The 21,324-nt window shown below is 42.6% G+C and overlaps 1 protein-coding gene across 2 annotated transcripts in view; it reads right to left on the bottom strand.

Annotated features, from left to right (window-relative positions):
- Nucleotides 1–2,755: 2,755 nt before the first annotated feature.
- LOC106565827 (protein kinase C delta type) overlaps nucleotides 2,756–21,324 on the bottom strand; it is a 44,734-nt gene continuing 26,165 nt past the window's right edge. The window contains exons 3-19 of one of the 2 annotated variants that reach the window (XM_045691778.2): nucleotides 14,563–14,695; nucleotides 14,193–14,270; nucleotides 13,493–13,762; nucleotides 10,807–10,975; nucleotides 10,115–10,146; nucleotides 9,844–9,929; nucleotides 8,766–8,895; nucleotides 8,248–8,348; nucleotides 8,042–8,135; nucleotides 7,752–7,876; nucleotides 5,883–6,056; nucleotides 5,513–5,604; nucleotides 5,283–5,345; nucleotides 5,029–5,167; nucleotides 4,678–4,866; nucleotides 4,106–4,234; nucleotides 2,756–3,938 (exon numbers count right to left, since the gene is read on the bottom strand). In XM_045691778.2, coding sequence (XP_045547734.1) covers nucleotides 3,780–3,938; nucleotides 4,106–4,234; nucleotides 4,678–4,866; nucleotides 5,029–5,167; nucleotides 5,283–5,345; nucleotides 5,513–5,604; nucleotides 5,883–6,056; nucleotides 7,752–7,876; nucleotides 8,042–8,135; nucleotides 8,248–8,348; nucleotides 8,766–8,895; nucleotides 9,844–9,929; nucleotides 10,115–10,146; nucleotides 10,807–10,975; nucleotides 13,493–13,762; nucleotides 14,193–14,270; nucleotides 14,563–14,671 — 2,139 coding nt within the window. In that variant the 5' untranslated portion in view covers nucleotides 14,672–14,695 and the 3' untranslated portion in view covers nucleotides 2,756–3,779. The remainder of the gene's footprint in view (nucleotides 3,939–4,105; nucleotides 4,235–4,677; nucleotides 4,867–5,028; nucleotides 5,168–5,282; nucleotides 5,346–5,512; nucleotides 5,605–5,882; nucleotides 6,057–7,751; nucleotides 7,877–8,041; nucleotides 8,136–8,247; nucleotides 8,349–8,765; nucleotides 8,896–9,843; nucleotides 9,930–10,114; nucleotides 10,147–10,806; nucleotides 10,976–13,492; nucleotides 13,763–14,192; nucleotides 14,271–14,562; nucleotides 14,696–21,324) is intronic. The other variant, XM_014133394.3, reaches the window with a different exon arrangement.

Below are 21,324 nucleotides of genomic sequence, written 5' to 3'. Positions count from 1 at the left end.
GTGATATTGACTTTTGCCTGGAAAAAGAAACGCATCGAGTTGTTTACATTTGCATCATTGTTCCGCACATAAATACATATACAGATGAAGAAACTGAAGGATATAATGGAAGAACATAGCAGGCTTTTTTTTCCAAAATCAGAAAATCTAAGATTTGATGGGGGGTGTCGGGGACTGTGTGATAAGGTGTTTGTGAAATGTTTGGGTGTGGAGCTTTTAGAAATATGCTTTCATAGCAATATGCTTCCAATTTCACGACGGACCAAATGTGTTTCTCGTTTTGACTAGGCTATATTAAAAGGAGCCCCGTTTGATAAAGGCATGTTCTCACGACGACGATGTAGACTAGGCTAAAGCTTAATTCATCCTCACAAAAGACCAATCCATTTGGTAGATGAATAGAAAACATTTCTGAGATGTCCGTCACACAGTCGTTGCGAAAGGAAATGGTACAACTACAATTCAATAAATGTGGCATAAGGAGAATTCATTCAATATGCTTGAATGAATGGCACGAATGGCTTGAAGATTAAAACTATTTCTAGCCTAACTTCTTTCCAATTTTACAAAGTCGATTTGATCCTTCTTTTAAAAAATTTGTAGTCTAACTACAGACATGATAATAACCTATGAAACAAAGGGGATATAGTGTAATTTTTAAACATAACATGGGCCTTTGTGACTTTATGTTGTAGAAAAAAACGAGTTCATGATAAAGTCTCAGATTTCACTGGTGTCCGAGATGCATAGGATAGAATAACATGCAGTCCTATGCTTACAAAATGCCTTATGGGCTAGTCTTAATTCATGCAAACTTCATGAGCAAGTCCGCCTCAGAAGGCTTGTAATGTTGTCCGACGTCGTAGTTGCATAATAGTGCAGTGAGCCTATATTGTGATGCCAGAGAGAAAGAGAGCGTACTCGGAGTGCGGTGCGCACTGCATGAATGTGGTCGGCCTTGGAGGCTCGGACACAATGAAGAGATGAATAGTAATTGTAGCACCTGGCCGCTAGATGGCAGGGTAGCCAAAGTCCTATTGTAGCCAGTTAATAGGCCAGCCGCCTGTGAAAGTGCCTCTGAGGAGTGAAATTGTGAAAACAAATGATCAAAAAGTGCCTACATGTTTGCAAAATGGGAAAACATCATGCCAGGAAATAAAAACTAAACTAACCCCTGACTAAGCATACAAGGAGAATAGAAGGAAAAACAATTATCAGTAGCCTACAATATTGATATTTTCTGGACAACAATTTAGAGTTAAATATCTGTTTATTTATAATTAGATGTAAAATATGAAGACAGTAAAAAAAAAAAAAAAAAGTATATCCTTGTCACCAAATATTGTAACTATTTAGGGAAATATACAGTGCCTTCAGAAAGTATTTATACCCCTTGACTTATTCCACATGTTGTTGTCTTACAGCCTGAATTGAACATTTATTACATCTTTTTTCTCATCCATCTCCACACAACATAAAATGACAAAGTGAAAATATGTTTTTAGAAATGTTTTCAAATGGATTGAAAATTAAGTACAAAAATGTTCATAAGTATTCACACCCCAGAGTCAATACTTTGTAGAAGAACCTTTGGCAGCGATAACGGCTGTGAGTCTATTTCTGGGTAAGTCTCTATGAACATGCCACACCTGGATTGTACAACATTTCCCCAATATTCCTATTCAGAATTCTTCAAGCTCTGTCAAATTGGTTGTGGATCATTGCTAGACAACCATTTTCAGGTTTTGCAATAGATTTTGCCATAGATTTAAGTCAAAACTGTAACTTGACCACTCCGGAACATTCACTGTCTTCTTGGTAAGCAACCAGTGTCAATGTTGCCTTGTGTTTTAGGTTATTGTCCTGCTGAAAGGTGAATTTATCTTCCAGAGTCTGGTGGAAAGCAGACTGATCCAGGTTTTCCTCTAGGATTTTGCCTGTGCTTAGCTCAATTCCATTTCTATTTTATCCTGAAAAACTCCCCAGTGCTTAACGATTACACATATACCCATAAGATGACGCAGCCACCACAATGCTTGAAAATATGGAGAGTGGTACTCAGAAATGTGTTGTATTGGATTTGCCCCAAACAAGCACTTTGTATTCAGGACAAGAAGTTAATTGCTTTGCCATGTTTTTTGCAGTATTATTTTAGTGCCTGGTTGGAATATTTTTATTCTGTACAGTCTTCCTTCTTTTCCCTTTGTGTATTAGGTAAGTATTGTGGAGTAACTATAATGTTGTTGATCCATCCTCAGTTTTCTCCTATCACAGCCATTAAACTCCGTAACTGTTTTAAAGTCACCATTGGCCTCATGGTGAAATCCCTGAGCGGTTTCCTTTCTGTCTGGCAACTGAGTTAGGAAGGATGCCTGTATCTTTGTAGTGACTGGGTGTATTGATACACCATCCAAAGTGTCATAACTTTACCATGCTCAAAGGAATATTCAGTGTGTGTTTTTGTTTTTTTACCCATCTATGAATAGGTACCCTTCTTTACAAGGTATTGGAAAACCACCCTGGTCTTTGAGGTTGAATCTGTGTTTGAAATTCACTGCTCGACTGAAGGACCTTACAGATAACTGTATGTGTGGGGTACAGAGATGAGGTAATTTCTTTTATGTCTGTGTTAAAAACACTATTATTGCACACAAAGTGAGTCCATGCAACTTGGGACTTGAAAAGCACATGTTTACTCCTGAATTAATTTAAGCTTGCCCTAAGAAAGGGGTTGAATACTTATTGACTCAAGACATAAGCTTTTCATTTTTAATTAATCTGTAAAATGTAAAACAAACAATTCCACTTTGACATAATGGGTTATTGTTTTTGTAGGCCAGTGACCAAAAATCTAAATGTAATCAATTTTAAATTCAGGCTGTAACACCAATATGTGGAAAAAGTCGAGGGGTGTGAATACTTTCTGAAGGCAATGCACATACCATTTTAATATAATGTACAGCATATTATTATTATTTGCTTTTTAAAATACCTACATTCAAGTAAGACCAGACCCAATTTATCCATTCTTTTGCTAAAGGAATCCCCACCAACACACACCCATAACCTTCAAGACAAATGACTGCAGAGTACCATTACATTGACTACCTCCAGTATGATGTCCCACTCCATTTGACACTACCGTAACGCAGATCTGAATCAGAGTAGCTCTGGTTTGTTCCAGAGAGTGGGGAAGCTGCAGTACCATTTACAAATCCTTAGTTTTATATCATGTGGATGGGCAGACAACGGTGAGAGACTATCCATGCCTGTATAAATCTGGGCATCCTCTACTGGTCCTTTAACTTGGGTGTTCTATAATTAGTTTTTTTAATCACCCTTTCAATTGAATTAATTTTACCTTCCATAGGGTACTGAATTCGCACCTGAAAAAGTATAAACGTTCTTTTCATTATAAAACATTTAAAATATACTCGAGATTCATGCTGTCACTCAGACATATTCATTCATGCATGCATTTAGTAGGCAGAGCACACGGGTGTGAGAGAGCCACATTTGACCCCTGACATCTCAGCATGGACAATATTAAACAACTGTCTGAGCTATGGGGGGTGTGTGAATGAGTGTGTTGATGTATGTTGGGGGATAAAGTACAGTACATGGATTGATTCAAGGTTTGATCCCAAGGAAAAGAAAGACACCATTATTGAAGGAACCACCACTGAGATAAATGCAACACTGGTTTCCTCCTCCTCCCTTTCCTATGTGTTTATAATGGTGCGGTTGGAACGAAGAGATGGGGGAATCTTGTTGTGCCTTCATTTGTCCATAATGCGTTCCATCTTGGGGTTGATAAAAGAGAAGCCTGCAAAGGCTGTCTGGTCCATAGAGTCGATTAGGTTCTTGTCCGTGTGGGAGAGGCGGGGCTTCTCACTCAGGAACTCCCGGTCAAAGTTGTTGCAGTCATTGGGGCCTTTCTGTGATTGGCAGAGAAGGGCTGTCAGTTCAACAAGAGACCAATAACACCATTCACAACACAACTCCAAATAAACAATTAATATGGTGTAAACAAATCTGAAAAGAACATTAGTGTGTGAGTTTCACTAGCCACAGTTCCATTAAAAGCCAGAGAACCAGATCGTACCACTTTAGGTTTGAAGGGGGGGTCCACCTGTCTCTTCTCCAGGGCAGGCCAGTTGAGGGTCTTGAAGAAGGAGTGGCTGCGGATGTTGTCCACCACACCTAGCCTGCGACTGGGGTCTCTTTCAAACAGCTAGGGATGGGGAACAGAGACACGCAACAGCTTTGGGACAAGCATCCAGCTTGGGTTTAAGGTGTGTGTTTTTGCGCCTGCATGTGTGCAAGCTTGTGAGTGTTTAGACGGGCAGGGTTGAGAGGGATATAATAGCAAGGTAACAAGGGTGTGGGAACATTGCTTGCATATTTAAGGGAAAATAACCTTTTAATCACAGGCAACATTGTGTCATTCCAATGCCTGTCTTTCTCTGTAAGTCTAGGTGCGGCTGTGTGTGAATGTCTGTGTGCATGGCTAGTGTTGATGAAAGTCAGGTGAAATTGCAAGATTGATTACATTGTTTACTAGTGGACACCAATCTGCCACCCACTGTCACAGACTTACAGGCACACAATGTTGTGAAAATGAGGTCAAGGCTGTGTGGGGAGTTAGTGAGAGAAGAGAATGAGCAGCAGCTGCACCTTCTCCAACAGGTCCTTAGCTTCCTTGGTGATCCAGCGAGGGTAGTGAGGCACGTCCATCCTGATGGACTCAAACAGCTCATCCTCGTCATCACCCTGGAACGGAGACTGGCCAATCAGCATCTCATACACCAGTACCCCAAACGACCACCAGTCCACGGAGAAGGTGTACTTCTGTCCCAGCAGGATCTGAGGATGGACAGACATACACATGGACAATGTTAAGAGTCATCTTCGACAGTCAGGGTCAAAACACAGACTTACAAATACAGGACAGAGTGTGTAAATTGCTTTACAAACAGAATCCTACAATACCCTATCCTGCACAGACACAGTCACACACACACACACCTCTGGTGCGATGTAGTCCGGCGTCCCACAGAAAGTGGTGGCCCGATTATCTCCAAACACGTTCTCCTTGCACATCCCAAAGTCAGCGATCTTAATGTGGCCGTCTCTGTCCAGCATCACATTGTCCAGCTTCAGGTCCCTGTAGCAGGGAAGGGTTGGGAGGGGAGGGTCCATCTACTAAGCGCTAGTACAGGGATGAATAAGGGAAATCAAGTGCAAGGCCAGACGAGACCATTAAAGTTCATTGATCTCACCTGTAAATTATTCCTTTGGAGTGGAGGAACTGCAGTCCAATTATGATCTCTGCTGAGTAGAACCTGGAGGAGAAGAGTGGTAGAGGGCAAATTACTTCTGGGTGCATCATCCCTACGAAAGGCCTACAGTCTGCCCTTAACCTGCTATGAAACTGTCGTGGGTGAGTTCTAAGTAAATAACTACTTCGTTTCTGGTGGATAGTGAGTTAACACTGTAGTCTGTCACTCACGTGGCTCTGTAGAGGTCAAAGCGACCCTTATCCTGTATGTGGAACATCAGGTCTCCTCCATTTAGGTACTCCATCACGAAAAACAGGTGTTCCTGGTAACACACACACACACACACACACACACACACACACACACACACACACACACACACACACACACACACACACACACACACACACACACACACACACACACACACACACACACACACACACACACACACACACACTCCTATCAGTTAAACTACTGTCTAAACACCCAAGTCGAGTGACACATATCAGTCTGATGAACAATTGTTCCAGGAGTGCTGTGTGTGTGGAGGTAGTGATGGATGAAAGATAAAGCTATGGAGAGGGGTAGGGGTCTCACCCTGGTCTGGAAGGTGGAGTAGAGGTGTGTGAGGAAGGGGTTGTCCCAGGCCAGGGCCAGGACTCTCTTCTCCACCATGGTACACTCCACATCATCATCCATCAGAACCACATCTTTCTTTAGGGCCTTCACAGCAAAGTACTGCCCTCGCCCCCTCAGCTCAGCCAGCAGGACCTGGAGCACCACACAGGAGAGGTGATACAGCAGGGCTGCATACTCATGTTGAACATACTAAACTATCAGACCAGAGCTGGCCATTTTGTTAGGTTACAGCCTTATTCTAAAATGTATTCAATTGTTTTCCCCCCCTCATCAATCTACACACATTCCATAATGAATTTAGACATTTTTGCTATTTAATAAGACATAAAAAACGGAAATATCACATTTATATAAGTATTCAGACCCTTTACTCAGTACCTTGTTGATGCACCTTCAGCAGCGATTACAGCCTCGAGTGTTCTTGGGTATGACACTACAAGCTTGATATGGGAGTTTCTCCCATTCTTCTCTGCAGATCCTCTCAAGCTCTGTCAGGATGGATGGGGAGTGTTGACGCACAGCTATTTTCATGTTTCTCCAGAGACGTTCGATGGGGTTCAAGTCCAGGCTGTGGCTGGGCCACTCAAGGACATTCAGAGACTTGTTCCGAAGCCACTCGTGCGTTGTCTTGGCTGTGTGCTTAGGGTCGTTGTCCTGTTGGAAGGTGAACCTTCGCCCCAGTCTGAGGTTCTGCGCGCTCTGGAGCAGATTTTCATCAAAGATCTCTCTGTACTTTGCCCCGTTCATCTTTCCCTCGATCCTGACTAGTCTCCCAGTAACTGCAGCTGAAATAAATTCCCACAAAATGATGCTGCCACACTATGCTTCACCGTAGGGATGGTGCCAGGTTTCCTCCAGACGTGATGCTTGACATTCAGGGCAAATAGTTCAATCTTGGTTTCATCAGACCAGAGAATCTTGTGTCTTTTACTGAGGAGTGGCTTCCGCCTGGCCACTCTACCATAAAGGCCTGATTGGTAGAGTGCTGCAGAGATGGTTGTCCTTCTGGAAGTTTCTCCCATCTCTACAGAGGATCTCTGTAGCTTTTTCAGAGTGAGCATCGGGTTCTTGGTCTTCTCCCTGACCGAGGCCCTTCTCCCCAGATTACTCAGTTTGGCCAGGCGGCCAGCTCTAAGAAGAGTCTCGGTGGTTCCAAACTTCTTCCATTTAAGAAAGAATGAAACCACTGTTTGTGGGGACCTTCAAATGCTGCAGAAACGTTTTGGTACCCTTCCCCAGATCTGTGCCTAGACACAATCCTGTCTCGGAGCTCTACAGACAATTCCTTCGACCTCATGGCTTGGTTTTTGCTCTGACATTCACTGTCAACCGTGTGACCTTACATAGACAGGTGTGTTCCTTCCCAATTCATGTACAATCAATTACATTTACCACAGGTGGACACCAATCAAGTTGTAGAAACATATCAAGGATGATCAATGAAAACAGGATACACCTGAGCTCAATTTTGAGGCTCATAGCAAAGCATCTGAATACTTATGTAAATAAGGTTATGGGGTATTTTGTAAAGATTGATGAGAAAATGTTCTTATGGAATCCATTTTAGAATAAGGCTGTAATGTAACAAAACGTGGAAAAAGTCAAGGGGTCTGAATACTTTCCGGATGCACTGTAGCTATTCCAACAACAGATAACACGGGTCACATACTAACTAAACCACTAAGTTGGCTCTCAGCAGTTGAAGAGTGCCCTGGAACCTGTCAGACAAAGCAGTGTTAGCAAGTGATGTGTTTGAAGGCCATTGAGTCTGTGTGCATGGGAGTCAGGGGCATGAGCATGAGGAACGTAGCAGTGGTTGTACTGTACCTTGCCAAAGCTGCCCTTGCCCAGCACCTTGTGGAACACAAAGCTGTCAATGGTGAGGCGGGTCTTGGGGGTGATGCTGGCTGGGGCAGGGCCCTTACCTCCCTCCCACAGCTTCTCATAGCCTTCTGTTGAACACACACAAAGAGACGGGCATAATGTCAATAGATGCATACACACATAAAGACCCACAAAAAACAATAGAGAACTAAAGACCTACATTGTTAAGGACCAAAATATTGTTTACTGCAGAATAGCATGTGCTCTCAACTGCAGCAGTGACAGCTTCTTACCACTAGGGTCCGCTCCTGGGCTTTTGTTGAAGTCCTGGTAGATTCCAATGTCCGTTGACTCAGAGTTGCTGGATTCAGACCGTCTTGTGGATTTCTGAAGAGGTATAATGCTATTACAATATGGTTATGAATGTGCATTCATGACTCCATAAAATACATGAGTATGTTTGAATGTGGGTATGACCAGGTGTCCCTGGCTTTCTCACTTGGCTAACTTGGTTGAGGGCCTCAGCCAGGAGTTTCTGGTTGATTCCACAGAGATTTCCCACTTTCTTCTCACATTTGTGATGGGAGTTCATGCCACAGTCTGACAGGAGAGAGGAGAGAAGAGTAAGACAGTAGCTGGGAGAAAATGGAGGGAAATAAATAAGAGAGGCAGAGTTCAAATATTGGGTGGATTGAAGATTGTTCTCTCTATCAAACACTATTGTAAATAAATACAACCCATATTTATATATTTTCCCATTTGTACTTTAACTATTTGCTCATCGTAACAACACTGTATATAGACATAATATGACATTTGAAATGTCTTTATTCTTTTGGAACTTTTGTGAGTGTAATGTTAACTGTAAATGTGTTATTGTTTATTTTACTTCTGTTTATTATCTATTTCACTTGCTTTGGCAATGTAAACATATGTTTCCCATGCCAGAATGCACCTTAAATTTAATTGAATTGAGAGAGAGACACACAGAGACAGAGTTGGGGGCCACACACCTACCTTCACACTTGAGGCCCTGCTTGACCATTCCCCAGAGCATACTGCCACAGTGGTCACAGAAGGTAGGGCTCATGTAGTTGTGGATCTTGAAGCGATGTGGCATGTCGATCTTAAAGCGCTCCTTCTGGAACTGTGGATATACAGAGCTCCCGTCATCAATAAGCTAGTCCATAGTACCCATGGGCACTGTCTGTGGGGCCTCACAGCCCTTCTGAACCTCCTCATGGTGCCCCACAGGGAGAAAGAGAGAGGGGACAGGGGCACACACCTACACCGTTAACTTGTGGACTGACTCCACCCTCTCTTCCCTCACAGCACTGACTTGCCAACCACTCCACCTGTACTGTTCCCATACAGGCTGCAGACAGGGAACAAGTTCACCTCTAACCCCTGAAGAGAAGGCCTCTCTATCCTAACTGCCACAGGTGCTATAGAGCTGATCCCACTGCTGCAAATACGATCAGTCTTTCTAGTACTCCCTGGCTGCAACACTGCAACACTAGTCAAAAGTGCTCCACTACTGGTAATAACTGTCCTATGCTGAATCCACAGGCACCATACTGGCTACTTTGGTCCCGTGCTAGCTAAATTACAGCTGAATAAAATGAGAAAAAAGAAGGAACCCGCACACTGCTCCTGATAGTATCACTGCTCTTTAATAAGCTTTACGTATCGGCCTCACAGCCTTCGACAGAGCTCAGATGTGCGAGCGCCTTTTGAATTTTGAGCTAAATTACAGCTGGAATGAAGCACCACTGTTCAGTTTTAAACACAAGCCTATTGATTTGCCTGACACAGTTCTCCTGGTCTCTGATAGCTGTTGATTTGACCTCCCTGAAAGTGTCTCGTCTTGCCTATTGAGGGATGTAGAATAACGTGGTACAGTTCGCACAGCTGCATGACTCCGATGCGATCAGAGAAAACATGGAAAAATGACGACCCTAGTGAACGTATAAATCACTCCATAGAAAACTGATCTTCAAACACCATCTACAGTAGGTTACATGGTGCCAGTTGGCCACACAGTATTATATCCAGGTTTTTTATATGTTTTGGGAGGTGAGGTCATGTTGCTCACCATAGTGTCTCTGCTGTTGGCAGCTGTTCCTGTGCACCTCCCGATGATTTTGTCAATACATTTCTTGTGGATGGCGGCGTTGCATTCTGAGACAGAGATAAAGCCACATTAGGGAAAGCTGCTAGTTAAGATATTCACTTATTGATATGAGAAATGCGTGTATATTTTTGGGAGTAAATTATTGCAGAGTGAACGCTTTGGATGTTTCACTCCAAGCACCAAAACAACTTCCATATAGTGAAACATTTTAACGGCAAGGTCAGAGACTCACGTCTGCACTTGTAGCCTTGCTTGTTGAATCCCCTGTTTAGATAGAAAAACAGGGTGAAGATTCATACAATAAATTACTAATCTTTGTGCACTTTTCCCAAAAGGCATACTGACAGATAGTAAGAATATCTCAATATAAAGTATTGACAGTGACAATAAACAATGGTAGTTTAATAGAATGAGAGGAGAGACACTCATTCATCTTTTGCACAAACTATACCATCCACACACACTAGGGACATTGGTCATTCTTCAACCTGTCACCATAAGGCACCAATAGCAACGTTCTTCTCTGGCAGGAAGGGGGCAGCCCTGCACTAGTAATTGTACTGACATTGTTGGAACATTGCAGCAACACCCTGTGGGTTTTCCCCAGACAGCGACTCACACAGCGACTCACACAGCTCACAGAACAGGCACTGTCAGACAGTTTTACTGTTATTGTTGGACAGACCGCTCCAGTTATGGATCAATTAGAGCTGTTAATTGGTCTACTTAGAGACCCCATGGGAGGCTGGTTTTGGGGTAATCAGTCGACTGTCTCTGTACTGTGGTTAACTGCTAAGCCCAGGCATAATACCGTTGTGTAGCAAAACGACACGCTTGTAAAACAGGTTGAAAGCTCAACGGTCTTTGTCATGGTCAGTGTGGTGGTCACGGTGGTGTTTGGATGGGGTGGTCTGCGTCTCTCACCAGACAAACTCCCGGCAGACAGAGCAGAAGGTGGGCTGTCCGAAGAAGGTGGCTGTGAACTCATGGTTCTTGATGAAGTGGACCTTGGCCTGTTTAATGGCTCCTCTCCTTCGGGTCAGTGTCATCGCTCCGTCCTCCTCTTCACGCCCCTTCACGTTCGACTTAAACGCTGCTCGGGACACATAACAATATTACAATTCATTATTCTATGTACTCAATCATATACCATTGTGTCTGTTATGGGTGATATTTTTAGATATTGTGTTACATTGTGAGTTAAAAATGGTACCTTGGTGGAAATTAAAAGAGTTTGTAACAATAGAAAATGACAAGTAAAACTGAGTCACCCAGTAAAATACTAGTTGAGTAAAAGTCTAAAAGTATTTGGTTTTAAACATACTTAAATGTAATTGCTAAAATATACTTAATATAATTGTACTTTTCTTATATTAAGCAAACCGCACAACTTGTGTTTTTTAAATTTACAGATAGTCAGGGGCACACTCCAACATAATTTACAAACGAAGCATGTGTATTTAGTGAGTGCCAGATCAGAGGCAGTAGGGATGACCAGGGATGTTCTCTTGATAAGTGTGTGAATTGGAGCATTTTCCTGTCCTGCTAAACAGGGAAAATGTATGGAGTAAAAAGTACATTTTTACAGGAATGTAGAAGTAAAAGTAAAAGTTCTCAAAAATATAAAACCGTAAAATACAAATACACAAAAAAAACTAGTTAAGTAATACATAAGTACTTTACACTACTGCAAAACATAATAATGTGCCCTGTATCTACATTGTTATATTCTAAACCCACATAAATGATTGCCCGTCTACACATATCTCAGCATTAGAGATTATACATTTGCTTATTAAAGACATGCTCTGGAACTTTGGCGACTACTAAGTACTTGTTATCCTCCTGCTTTGGGCAGGATGTGTCAATGTGTAGTTCATAAAGTGCATTCGAAAAGTATTATAGCATGTTCTAAAATGTATTAAATTGTTTCCCCCCCCCATCAATCTACACACAATACCCCATAACGATGAAGTAAAAACAGGTTTTTAGAAATGTTTACAAATGTATAAAAAAAGGAGTAAATATTACATTTACATAATTATTCAGACCATTTACTCAGTACTTTATTGAAGCACAAGTCTTCTTGGGTATGACACTACAAACTTGGGACACCTGTAATTCGGGAGTTTTTTCCATTCTTCCTTGCAGATCCTCTCAAGCTCTGTCTGGGATGGGGAGCGTTGCTGCACAGTTATTTTCAGGTCTCTCCCCCTAGCAATTAGAGTTCTAGCCAATGAACTTCAGCCCCTCACCATTTGAGTGACAGCTAGCAAGATGCACACACAGCAGAGTGAGAGAGAGCGCAATGACTTTTGGTGCACATTTGTGACATAAAATATGACATTTTCAGGAGACACTTTTGGCTCGTGAGAGCTACTTTCAGAACTACTGGCTAACAATTATGCAAAAGTACTGGAGAATCTCTTTAAACATCAAATTGGGGAAGATTAAGGAAAAGTCATCTAAAGAATGAGGTCAGGTCACAATTCTTTGACTTTCAGAGTAAACAGTGAGAATGGCCTTCTGCAAAATGTGGCTGCAGCTGATGCAAACCAGAGACAGAAGAGAAAAGCGAGATACTCTGCTCCCAAATGTTTTGCTAACTAATCTTTCAGGGTGGGGCGAGGACACTAAGTACACCAGAGCCAGCTGTTCCCCTTTCAAGTGAGCATGCCAGATATTATGGAGAAACCGTCAGTTCACGCGGGAAAGTTTAGATGGAGTTTAAGGGAGGTGATACGTGAAAGGCGTTTGTTTTGAATAATCTTGTTGTATGTATTGTATTGATATTATGTATTGTATGTTCATGTTCACGGGGCTCCCTTGCAAATGAGACCCTGGTTTCACAAAAGAGAGGGAAAGCCCACTTACACAGACAGGAACCATGACAATTTTTGTCAATAGTGAATGGCCTGAGTAAACAATCTTATTTATTCACCATATTTGACACAAGCCAAGGGGACTCGGTCAAAGGTCATGGAAAGAAAACAAAGAGAGAGGCGTGAGAGAGGTAAACAAAGAAAATAAAACTGAAATGAGGACTGTGAGAAGACACAAAAGAGGGTGAGGGAGGAGGACACAGATGGGAAGATGGAGTAAAAGACAGGAGACTAATGAGAAAATGGGAGACTAACACATTTCCTCCTTGCCATCTCATTCCTTTGACTGGTGTGTATGTTTTGAGAGGAGATGCTCCCACCTGCCAACTCTGGACACATGCTGGTGACAGTCGGGGAGAGAGGGCTAATCAGACACATAGGCCTAAAAATACCAGTCTGAGCTGCTTTTCAGGAAACCTGCAGAGAGAGGGGGGTATGATGGATGCTGCTCCAGCCTACCCCCTCTCCTACCCTGGGCCGACCCAGAGCAGGTACAGCCTGACTGGGACACTAACACACAGATTCCCCCTGGGTCTGGGTCCTATGCCAGCTCCTAGATACACACAATCCCCCTTCCAGGGCTGAGCGCCATGTGACAAGCTGGCCTGGCAGCCTGGAGGCCACTGTTTACTCTCTGTAGCCAGTGTGTTTGAGTGCTGGAGAGTACAGAGAGCGACAGAGACATACAGTAAATGCTAGATTGAGAGCCTGTTTGTTTGGCTTACTACCTGCTGTGTCTGTGTCCTCCACAAAGAACTGGACGACCATCTGAATCTTCCCAGAAGGCTGCAGGTCTACCCAGAATTCAGCACAGCCGTTGCCCTTCTTACAGCGCTCAGCCAGCACAGACACACCCACCGTGGCCTCGGCCAATGGCTCCTCCGCGGTCTTCATCAGAACCACTTGGAGGACACGGCCCTCGTAGATGTGGGCATCGAAAGTGGACTTCCAGGCAGGGTACATAGTGGGTTTCCTCTGGACTAGGGTCTTCCCCCGCTCTGGAGAGAGAGAGAGAGAGAGACAGGTTACACCACCATCACAACAGCTTACACATGTGCATGACAAAGTGTGTTTGTGTACGTGTGAAAGGGAGGGAGAGAGAAAAGAGTGTATGTACATACATACACACACACACACCCACACACACACACACACACACACACACACACACACACACACACACACACACCCCCCCCGTTTGGTAGTACCAGTGGTGTAAAGTAGTTGTGTTTTTGGGGTATCTGTACTAAACTACTTATCTTTTTGACAACTTTTACTTCACTACATTCCCAAAGAAAATAATGTAATGTACTTTTACCTCCTTACATTTTCCCTGACACCCAAAAGTATTTTTTATGCTTAGCAGGACAGGAAAATGGTCCAATTCACACACTTATCAAGAGAACATCCCTGGTCATCGCTACTCACTCTGATCTGGCGGACTCACTAAATACACATGCTTCGTTTGTAAATGATGTCTGAGTGTTGGTGTGTGCCCCTGGCTATCTGTAAATTAAAAAAACAAGAAAATGGTACCTTTTGGTTTGCTTAATATAAGGAATTTGAAATCATTTATACTTTTATTTCTTATACTTAAGTATCTTTTAGCAATAACATTTACTTTTGATACTTGAGTATATTTAAAACCAAATACTTTAACTCAAGTAGTACTTTAGTGGGTGGCTTTCACTTTTACTTGAGTCATTTTCTATTAAGGCATCTCTACTTTCACTCAAGTATTACAATTGGGTACTTTTTCCCCACCACTGAGTAGTACCCCATGGGTAATGCTACTGACCAGTGCTGAGGGACTCCTTCATCTTAATTGCACAGAAGGGAGCGTCAGTCAGGGGTGGCAAGACGCCCACATCAAACGCATTAAAGGCTATGCGTAAGAAGGGAGACATGGTGACCACTCATCCAGCAGTCTCCTGTAAAACATAGACAGACACAGTCAGGATTATAATTATGAAATACAGACATAAATTCACACAGCACACTCTTACACAACACACATCCTAAAACAAGAAGTAGACACAGCTGTGGGCAGCGATTGCCAAAGAGACAGGAAATACAGAGGAAGTGGAAGCTACCCACTGTCACACGCCATGCTAATGCTGAAATAAAGCCCTTCATCAAGACATCACAGAGGGAAGAGAGACTGTTGTGAAAGACTCCGAAGAAAATCCCTCTCCCGTTCCGCAAACTGTGTGAGAGAATGAGAACAATACAAGCCAGCGAAAAAAAAGGAGAATCAGACAGAAAAATCAATGGGATCAGATTCACATGACATATTAATTCCCTGAGAGGGAGTGTTCTAAATCTGGTGCGCTGCTATTTCCTTCCCCTCCGCTAATAGTGTCCATCCACCCTGCTCCTTTAGATGTGTTTTTCTGGCTGATATAGACAGACACGGATCAGACCATTGAGATGTAGTCCTAGGGGTCCTTCCCTGGGTAATGAGGCCAACCAGATCCCTACTCCTGCAAGAGCCTTCCATATTTGACCCAAAAAGGTTGAGGTCGGTTTTGCCGATATAGTGATATAGAACCCCTACCGGAGCAGAGCCCAGGAGCATCATAGAGGAGAGGAAACAACACCGTGATGAGGTCTGTGAGCTCTCAGAACTGAGTGTTAGCACAGCTGACTGGATATGCAACAGAGGACCATGGCCAGCACGCTTTTTGTGACCTTGACGTTCTTACGAACCACAAAAGGTCTGACAACGTTGCTCATATGCCCCGAAAGCTACACTAACTACTAATTGTGCCCCGCGATAAAAATCAGGGAGGGGACTGTGGCTCTGTTTCCAACCATTAGTAGGTTAGTCACATGCAATATCTCAGACAGCACTGGCCCGATTTTAGAATTATAATAATTTGGGGGGGGGGGGGTGCTTATATTTGTCCTGTTACACACAAGTGTGTAATGGAAACGTGTTTTTTGTTGCATATCCCAACTCGCCCTGAGACAACCGCAGGGACTGGGGTCACGGTCAGGGGTCACCATTGTACAGCGCCCCTGGAGCACTTTGCCTTGGCCAAGGGCACAGCAAAGGATTATTTTCACTTTGTCAGCTCTAGTATTCAAACCAGCAACTTTTCAGTTACTGGCCCAACGCTCTAACCGAGGCTACCTGCTGGCCAGAATTTGATAAAACTTGGGTGAACGATGAGTCTTGCCATAGAGATCCGGCATTTGCAACATTACAATGATTGGCCCAAGGCGGGAGCTATAGTAATCTCGATTGGCCCAACGGGGGGGCGACATGCCTTGTTTTCATATGACAGGCTGCACACCTTGAAAGGATCCATAACGTTGGCTGAATAAATGTGAACTGGTAAGTCCAGTAAGACTGCTCACTCAGCTTACTGCTCACTCAGCTTACTGCTCCCAGCAATTTCAAAAAGGTGACAGCCGTCCTCTTCAGTTGCTTATTAAAGAATTTCATGTCGTTTCTGGGATTATGACACCTCTTGTTCTTCCACTAGATTTTGTGGAATCCATGTCTTGCATAACGCAACAGGACCAATGGACAGTGAGTGGTGAGCTACCTTCTTATATCAGAAAGGCTACTTCAGAACGGAAAAGTATAGAGGAGCAGAGCTACAAATCGTATGAGTTAGCATGCCAAAGAGGCAGAATTAGCCTACATCATAATCCCCCAAGCAGCCATGAAATCCCACAGAATTCCTTCAAGAATTTCCACAGTGGTTTTCTTATGAGCTTTGTGTCATAACTACCCTACTTTCCTCTTTTGAGTCTTTGTGAGCATAATCATGTGGATTAACGAAGAGTATTTTCAGAGAAGTACTACTCCCTTGTAACCCAACTACGGATACATCTCATGACTCAAGCCACTTGGCTGTCCTGTGGCTGTTCATATCAAAGCTCTATAGTGTTACAACAGTGTAGTACTCTGTGTACATGTTGTATTAGCAAAGGATATGATATGGTCTTATCCTGTAACGTCTCAGCAAGCAGTGTATGTATGCACTGCCAATGTACTGCCATAGTGGTACAGAGTGCCCTTGGGTGTAAAAAGTTAAAAAAAAAAAAAATCAGGACACTGCTTTGTTTTCATGCTCATTTTCACATTATTTCATGTCATTACCTGGGTTAGCTAGGTAGTCTAGAACACCTTGTGGCTTTCAGCTCACGGCGACTGGTAGATGTGACTGAAGTCAGAACTTGTTCTGGTTTCATTAGGTTAGAATAAAATGAGCTGGTCCATGTTTGTAGACTGGTTTTCCTCCAATACCATTCTATGTAGGGTTACTGTCTGAGCTGGTTTAGTTCTAAATCGATGAACATGTCCACACTGTCTGGCTTGGATCTGGTTTCTCTGTGTCTGAAGGACAGTAGTTCGGAGCAGCCTGAAGTCAATAGGGGTAAAACAGTTGAGTGAAACTCTCCCAGTCTTCCTTCGCACACACGCACACAGCTTCAGGAAGTAGACTTTGGAATTAACCTGGCAACCAGTCGAAAAGCAACTATAGACTCAGTGCCAGCGGTCAAACAGCTCACAGTAGTACATTGCAAAACACTGTAAAATACCAGCATACACATAGCAATTTAATTTGCGCTCTATTGTAGACAGGCAGCCATATACACATACAGTGCTGTAAAAGAGAGCTGTTGTCTCCCCAGAGAGAGTGGAAAACATTTGCAAAGGCATCTGGGGAGAGAGTGGGCAGAGAAAATAGGAGAAGAGAGGGGAAAGAGGGAGATGGAGGGGAACAGTGGAGAGGGGCAGCATACTGGAAGGCAGGCTAGTTGTCATTTGTAAAAATGAAACATGACCAACATGCAGACTATGGAACTCGAGTGGGGAGTCAGAGACATCCATTTGGACAGACCACTGATGGAATAGGTTTCTGTGTGTTGAAGTCCTCAATTGTGCTATTTAGATTAGGCTGTTATGTAAATATTACGCTTGTGTGCTGGAATTAAAAGGGCCAGAGAAAGCATAAATATACAACTGGAATGTCACATGTTAGGTCTGTGTTTATAATATAGTAGCTACATGTGGTATGTCTTTATGGATGACACACAGTAACATGCAGACACAAGGAACGCTGAAAGTACACCAATGAGAAGTTAAGGAGTAGTTACTGAAACAAGACAGGGGAAAAAATTAGGGCTGGGTGACACATTTCCAGTTAAATGTCACCATATACACATCACCAAGGAATATGCAAATGACACAGTTGTGACCTTCAAGGAAGTAATACTTATTGAAATGAATACTTAGGTGGGATTTTTACTGGAATGTCTAGTCATGGTCTAGTTATATGTAACTATATACAGTAAATCCCTATGTAGGGTATATTAACTCTTCAGAGGACATGTTTGAAGGAGGAACATTTCTTGGAACAAGACTAGTGTGAGATAAAGCACGATTAGTCATACAGTACATCTCAATATTCTCCACCAAGTATACAGTACTCCAGAAGACAAGTGAAACTTCCAGTGAATAGAACTGACTGAAAGAAGTGATTAGTTCCCATGTGACCACTTCTTGGTCTCTTTCATAACAATCTCATTCTACTGCTCCTTTAGTTGATTCTAAAAACAAATGATAGAAACAGCAGCATGAGCAGAGACATAGCCACGATTATGTCTGGCTTTGGCGCTATACCGTTTATGCAGTATACTGGGGTATTTTGAAATACTCAATAATTATAATTTTTATTAGGATCCCCATTAGCCAACGCCATAACGTTAGCTGATCTTCCCGGGGTCCAACCCCAATTCGTTTTTGACAATTGCTTACACATGATTTCTGAAACTATGGCTCCTTTTCTCTAGACTCTACCCACAAAACCCACACACCTCTTGCAAAACCAAACACTTAATTGAAAACTATTTTAACTCTTCTCAAAATTGTGCTTTTGCATCAAAACTAAATACAAACCGTCAAATGATTAGCTCCTATACGCGCCAACTACACACGGATGTGACAAATGGAAAACACTACTATCTTGTCTTTTACATGTTCAGTGGAGTCCACAGCAGTTTGTCTCAGCACTCACATGTACATGTATGTGCACAAATATATACAATATGTATGCATATTCAGTATATATTTACACTATAAACAGAAATGCAAGGGGGGAAAAATGTAATGTATTTCTTTCTCAAAACATTGTATTTTCATCCAGATTTCAGGATGAACAGTAACAGACAAAACAAATACGGTAGAAGATAAACAAATAGGATTGCTTCTATAAAGAAAAAATAACAATTAGGGTGCATCCTGTCTCCTATTTGGGTCTGGCCACAGCACCTCATCAACATCACAAGCGATGTTCTCTCTGGCTAAACAGCGGGGGAAGTAGCGTCTGGAGTGGCGTATCCAGCCCTGGCATGGCCCCTCGTCTATGTCACCACAGGTCTCCTCCTTGTCCTCGTCCCCCTCTTACCCTCACTCCTCCTCCTCTAAATCACTCTCCAAAATTGGCCTCCATTGTTGTCCAAAACAAGAAAACCAACCTGAAGCCTATTTATAGTGCTCAAGCTCTGATTTCTATGGGTTTAGGTAATCGTTAAATGAGTGTGGCATTTTGAATGCCAGTGTTTTCCAAACCAAACACAAGACCTGTTAGTTTGAATGATGTGTCTAATGTAGAGAACTGTGTTTAGTGTTTTGCACAAACTGTGTTTTATAATTACAAACTGAGTGTAAAGCAGATAATGTGCTTGCAGTTTTGCAGACTTGGTCTGAAGATTAGGTACACGAGTTAATGGTTTTACTGAGTGTACCACTTTTAGTGTGTAAGCGATTGTAAAAAAAACACCCCAAAAACTAGTAAGACATTACAATTACAAATGAAGACTTTACAAACATTTAACAAGTAGACAATACAGACAATTAAAATACCTGACAGGAAACACATTTAACATTCAGTTGATACTTTCTATTTGCTCTCCAGTCATATGGTCTTTCACATTAGATGTTCTTTTATTTTTTTCTTTAAGGTGGATTTACTTTTTTCCTTAGAAAAATGGATTGGTAAAGAGTTCCAGTCAGCTATGGCTCTATATAAAACTGTAGATTTAAGGCGATTTGTCCTTGCCTTGGGTTGTGTTATATGCCCTGAATTTACCTGTCTGTTTGATGGTTATGCGTGTTGCTAGTATGTACCAACTGGCCTGAAAATGAATATCAATACCGTCATGTTTGGGGGGAGGTGCGCAACACCAGGGGCTCCCAAACTTTTGGGGGCTGGCTCAGGAACCCTTTTTGTGATAATTTATAGTTTATAGCAGTTTTACCATCTAAGATGTGCCAAATATGCATTTGGTTTGTTCATTTGCTAGCTACATGTAAGTAGCTAGCTTGCAAGAGCAAGCTTCTTGGTTACAGCGGAGACAAACAATCCCCTCCTGGTTCAGGATCCCTGCTGCCTAAATGTGTTTTGTGCGTGCAGCAAGCTATGAGTAGCCTTTTAAAATAGTAGTATAACATTATGAGCTGGGTTGTCTGCCCTTGCAATTAGCTAGGGTCTGCTATGACCCTTCGTTAGTAATTTGTTAGCATTTTTCTTTCACTACAGCAACAAAAACAGTTTGGAATTAAATGGCACCCCTTGTGTGCACTTCCAGTAAGACTGTATACTCCGGTATGGTACAGCAACGACATGGAAATCTGGATACCACCAAAGCCCTTTGGTTACATCTTCATGAAGATATCTTTAGGTAAGGGATATACATGCGTAGAGAGGTAGGCATGCAGCAGAGAGACGTCATTAGAGGGGGAGGGAGTGGCTTTAGCATTAACCACAGGGCCCTGCCCAAACAGGGCAGGCAGGTTTAGGCCGAGAGCTTCGTTTTGGCTACATTATCACTATTATGAGTTGCCCTGCCCTGCTTTCTATGGGAAAGGGACAATAACAGTGTGTTTGCGTCATGTCATCATGGGGAGGTTCACTGTAATTCAGCATCGTTACAGACTCTTGGTTGCTCCCTACATAGTATTCATTCCAAAAGGTTAGTAAAGTAACCTTTCCCTGCTCACAAATCGGTTAAAATCACATGATGCACACCAGATTGTGGCATCAGTGTCTCTGGATTATGTCATCGGAAACATCTTTTGGATTACAAAACATATGTTGATGTTGGGTTGGTGGCTGGAGATGAATTTGATGTTGAAAAAGAGTGACATTTCCCTTTAAGAGTGGAGGAGATTGAGACAAAAGGAGGTCCATGAGAATACAGATGATCTTTAACGGGTTGATAAGGTGAACAGCCGAGGGCATTTAACAATCGGTTCTGATGATAGGGACCAGAGGGCAGATAGACAAGAGAAGATATCCTCACCGATACCACAAAGTGCTTTGGCCATAAAGCCTTATATAATGTTACTGTATAGAATACTCTCACGAGAGGTATAGGCTGTTCCAAAACCCCTGGAGCTTCTTTAAAAACGCACTAGACCAGAAACTACATTTCTGTTTTTATTACATGGATTCAAGTGAAAAGTGAGGTGGGCGGAAAGACTACTTTATAATTACTCCAACCAAATATTTACCCTTGTTTTTCGAATGTTATTATACAT

Source organism: Salmo salar, chromosome 12 (genome assembly GCF_965601325.2).
Source record: "Salmo salar chromosome 12, fSalSal1, whole genome shotgun sequence".
Taxonomy (NCBI): domain Eukaryota; kingdom Metazoa; phylum Chordata; class Actinopteri; order Salmoniformes; family Salmonidae; genus Salmo; species Salmo salar.
The sequence above is the reverse complement of the archived record's forward strand: the minus strand, read 5'-3'. Positions and strand labels throughout refer to the sequence as shown.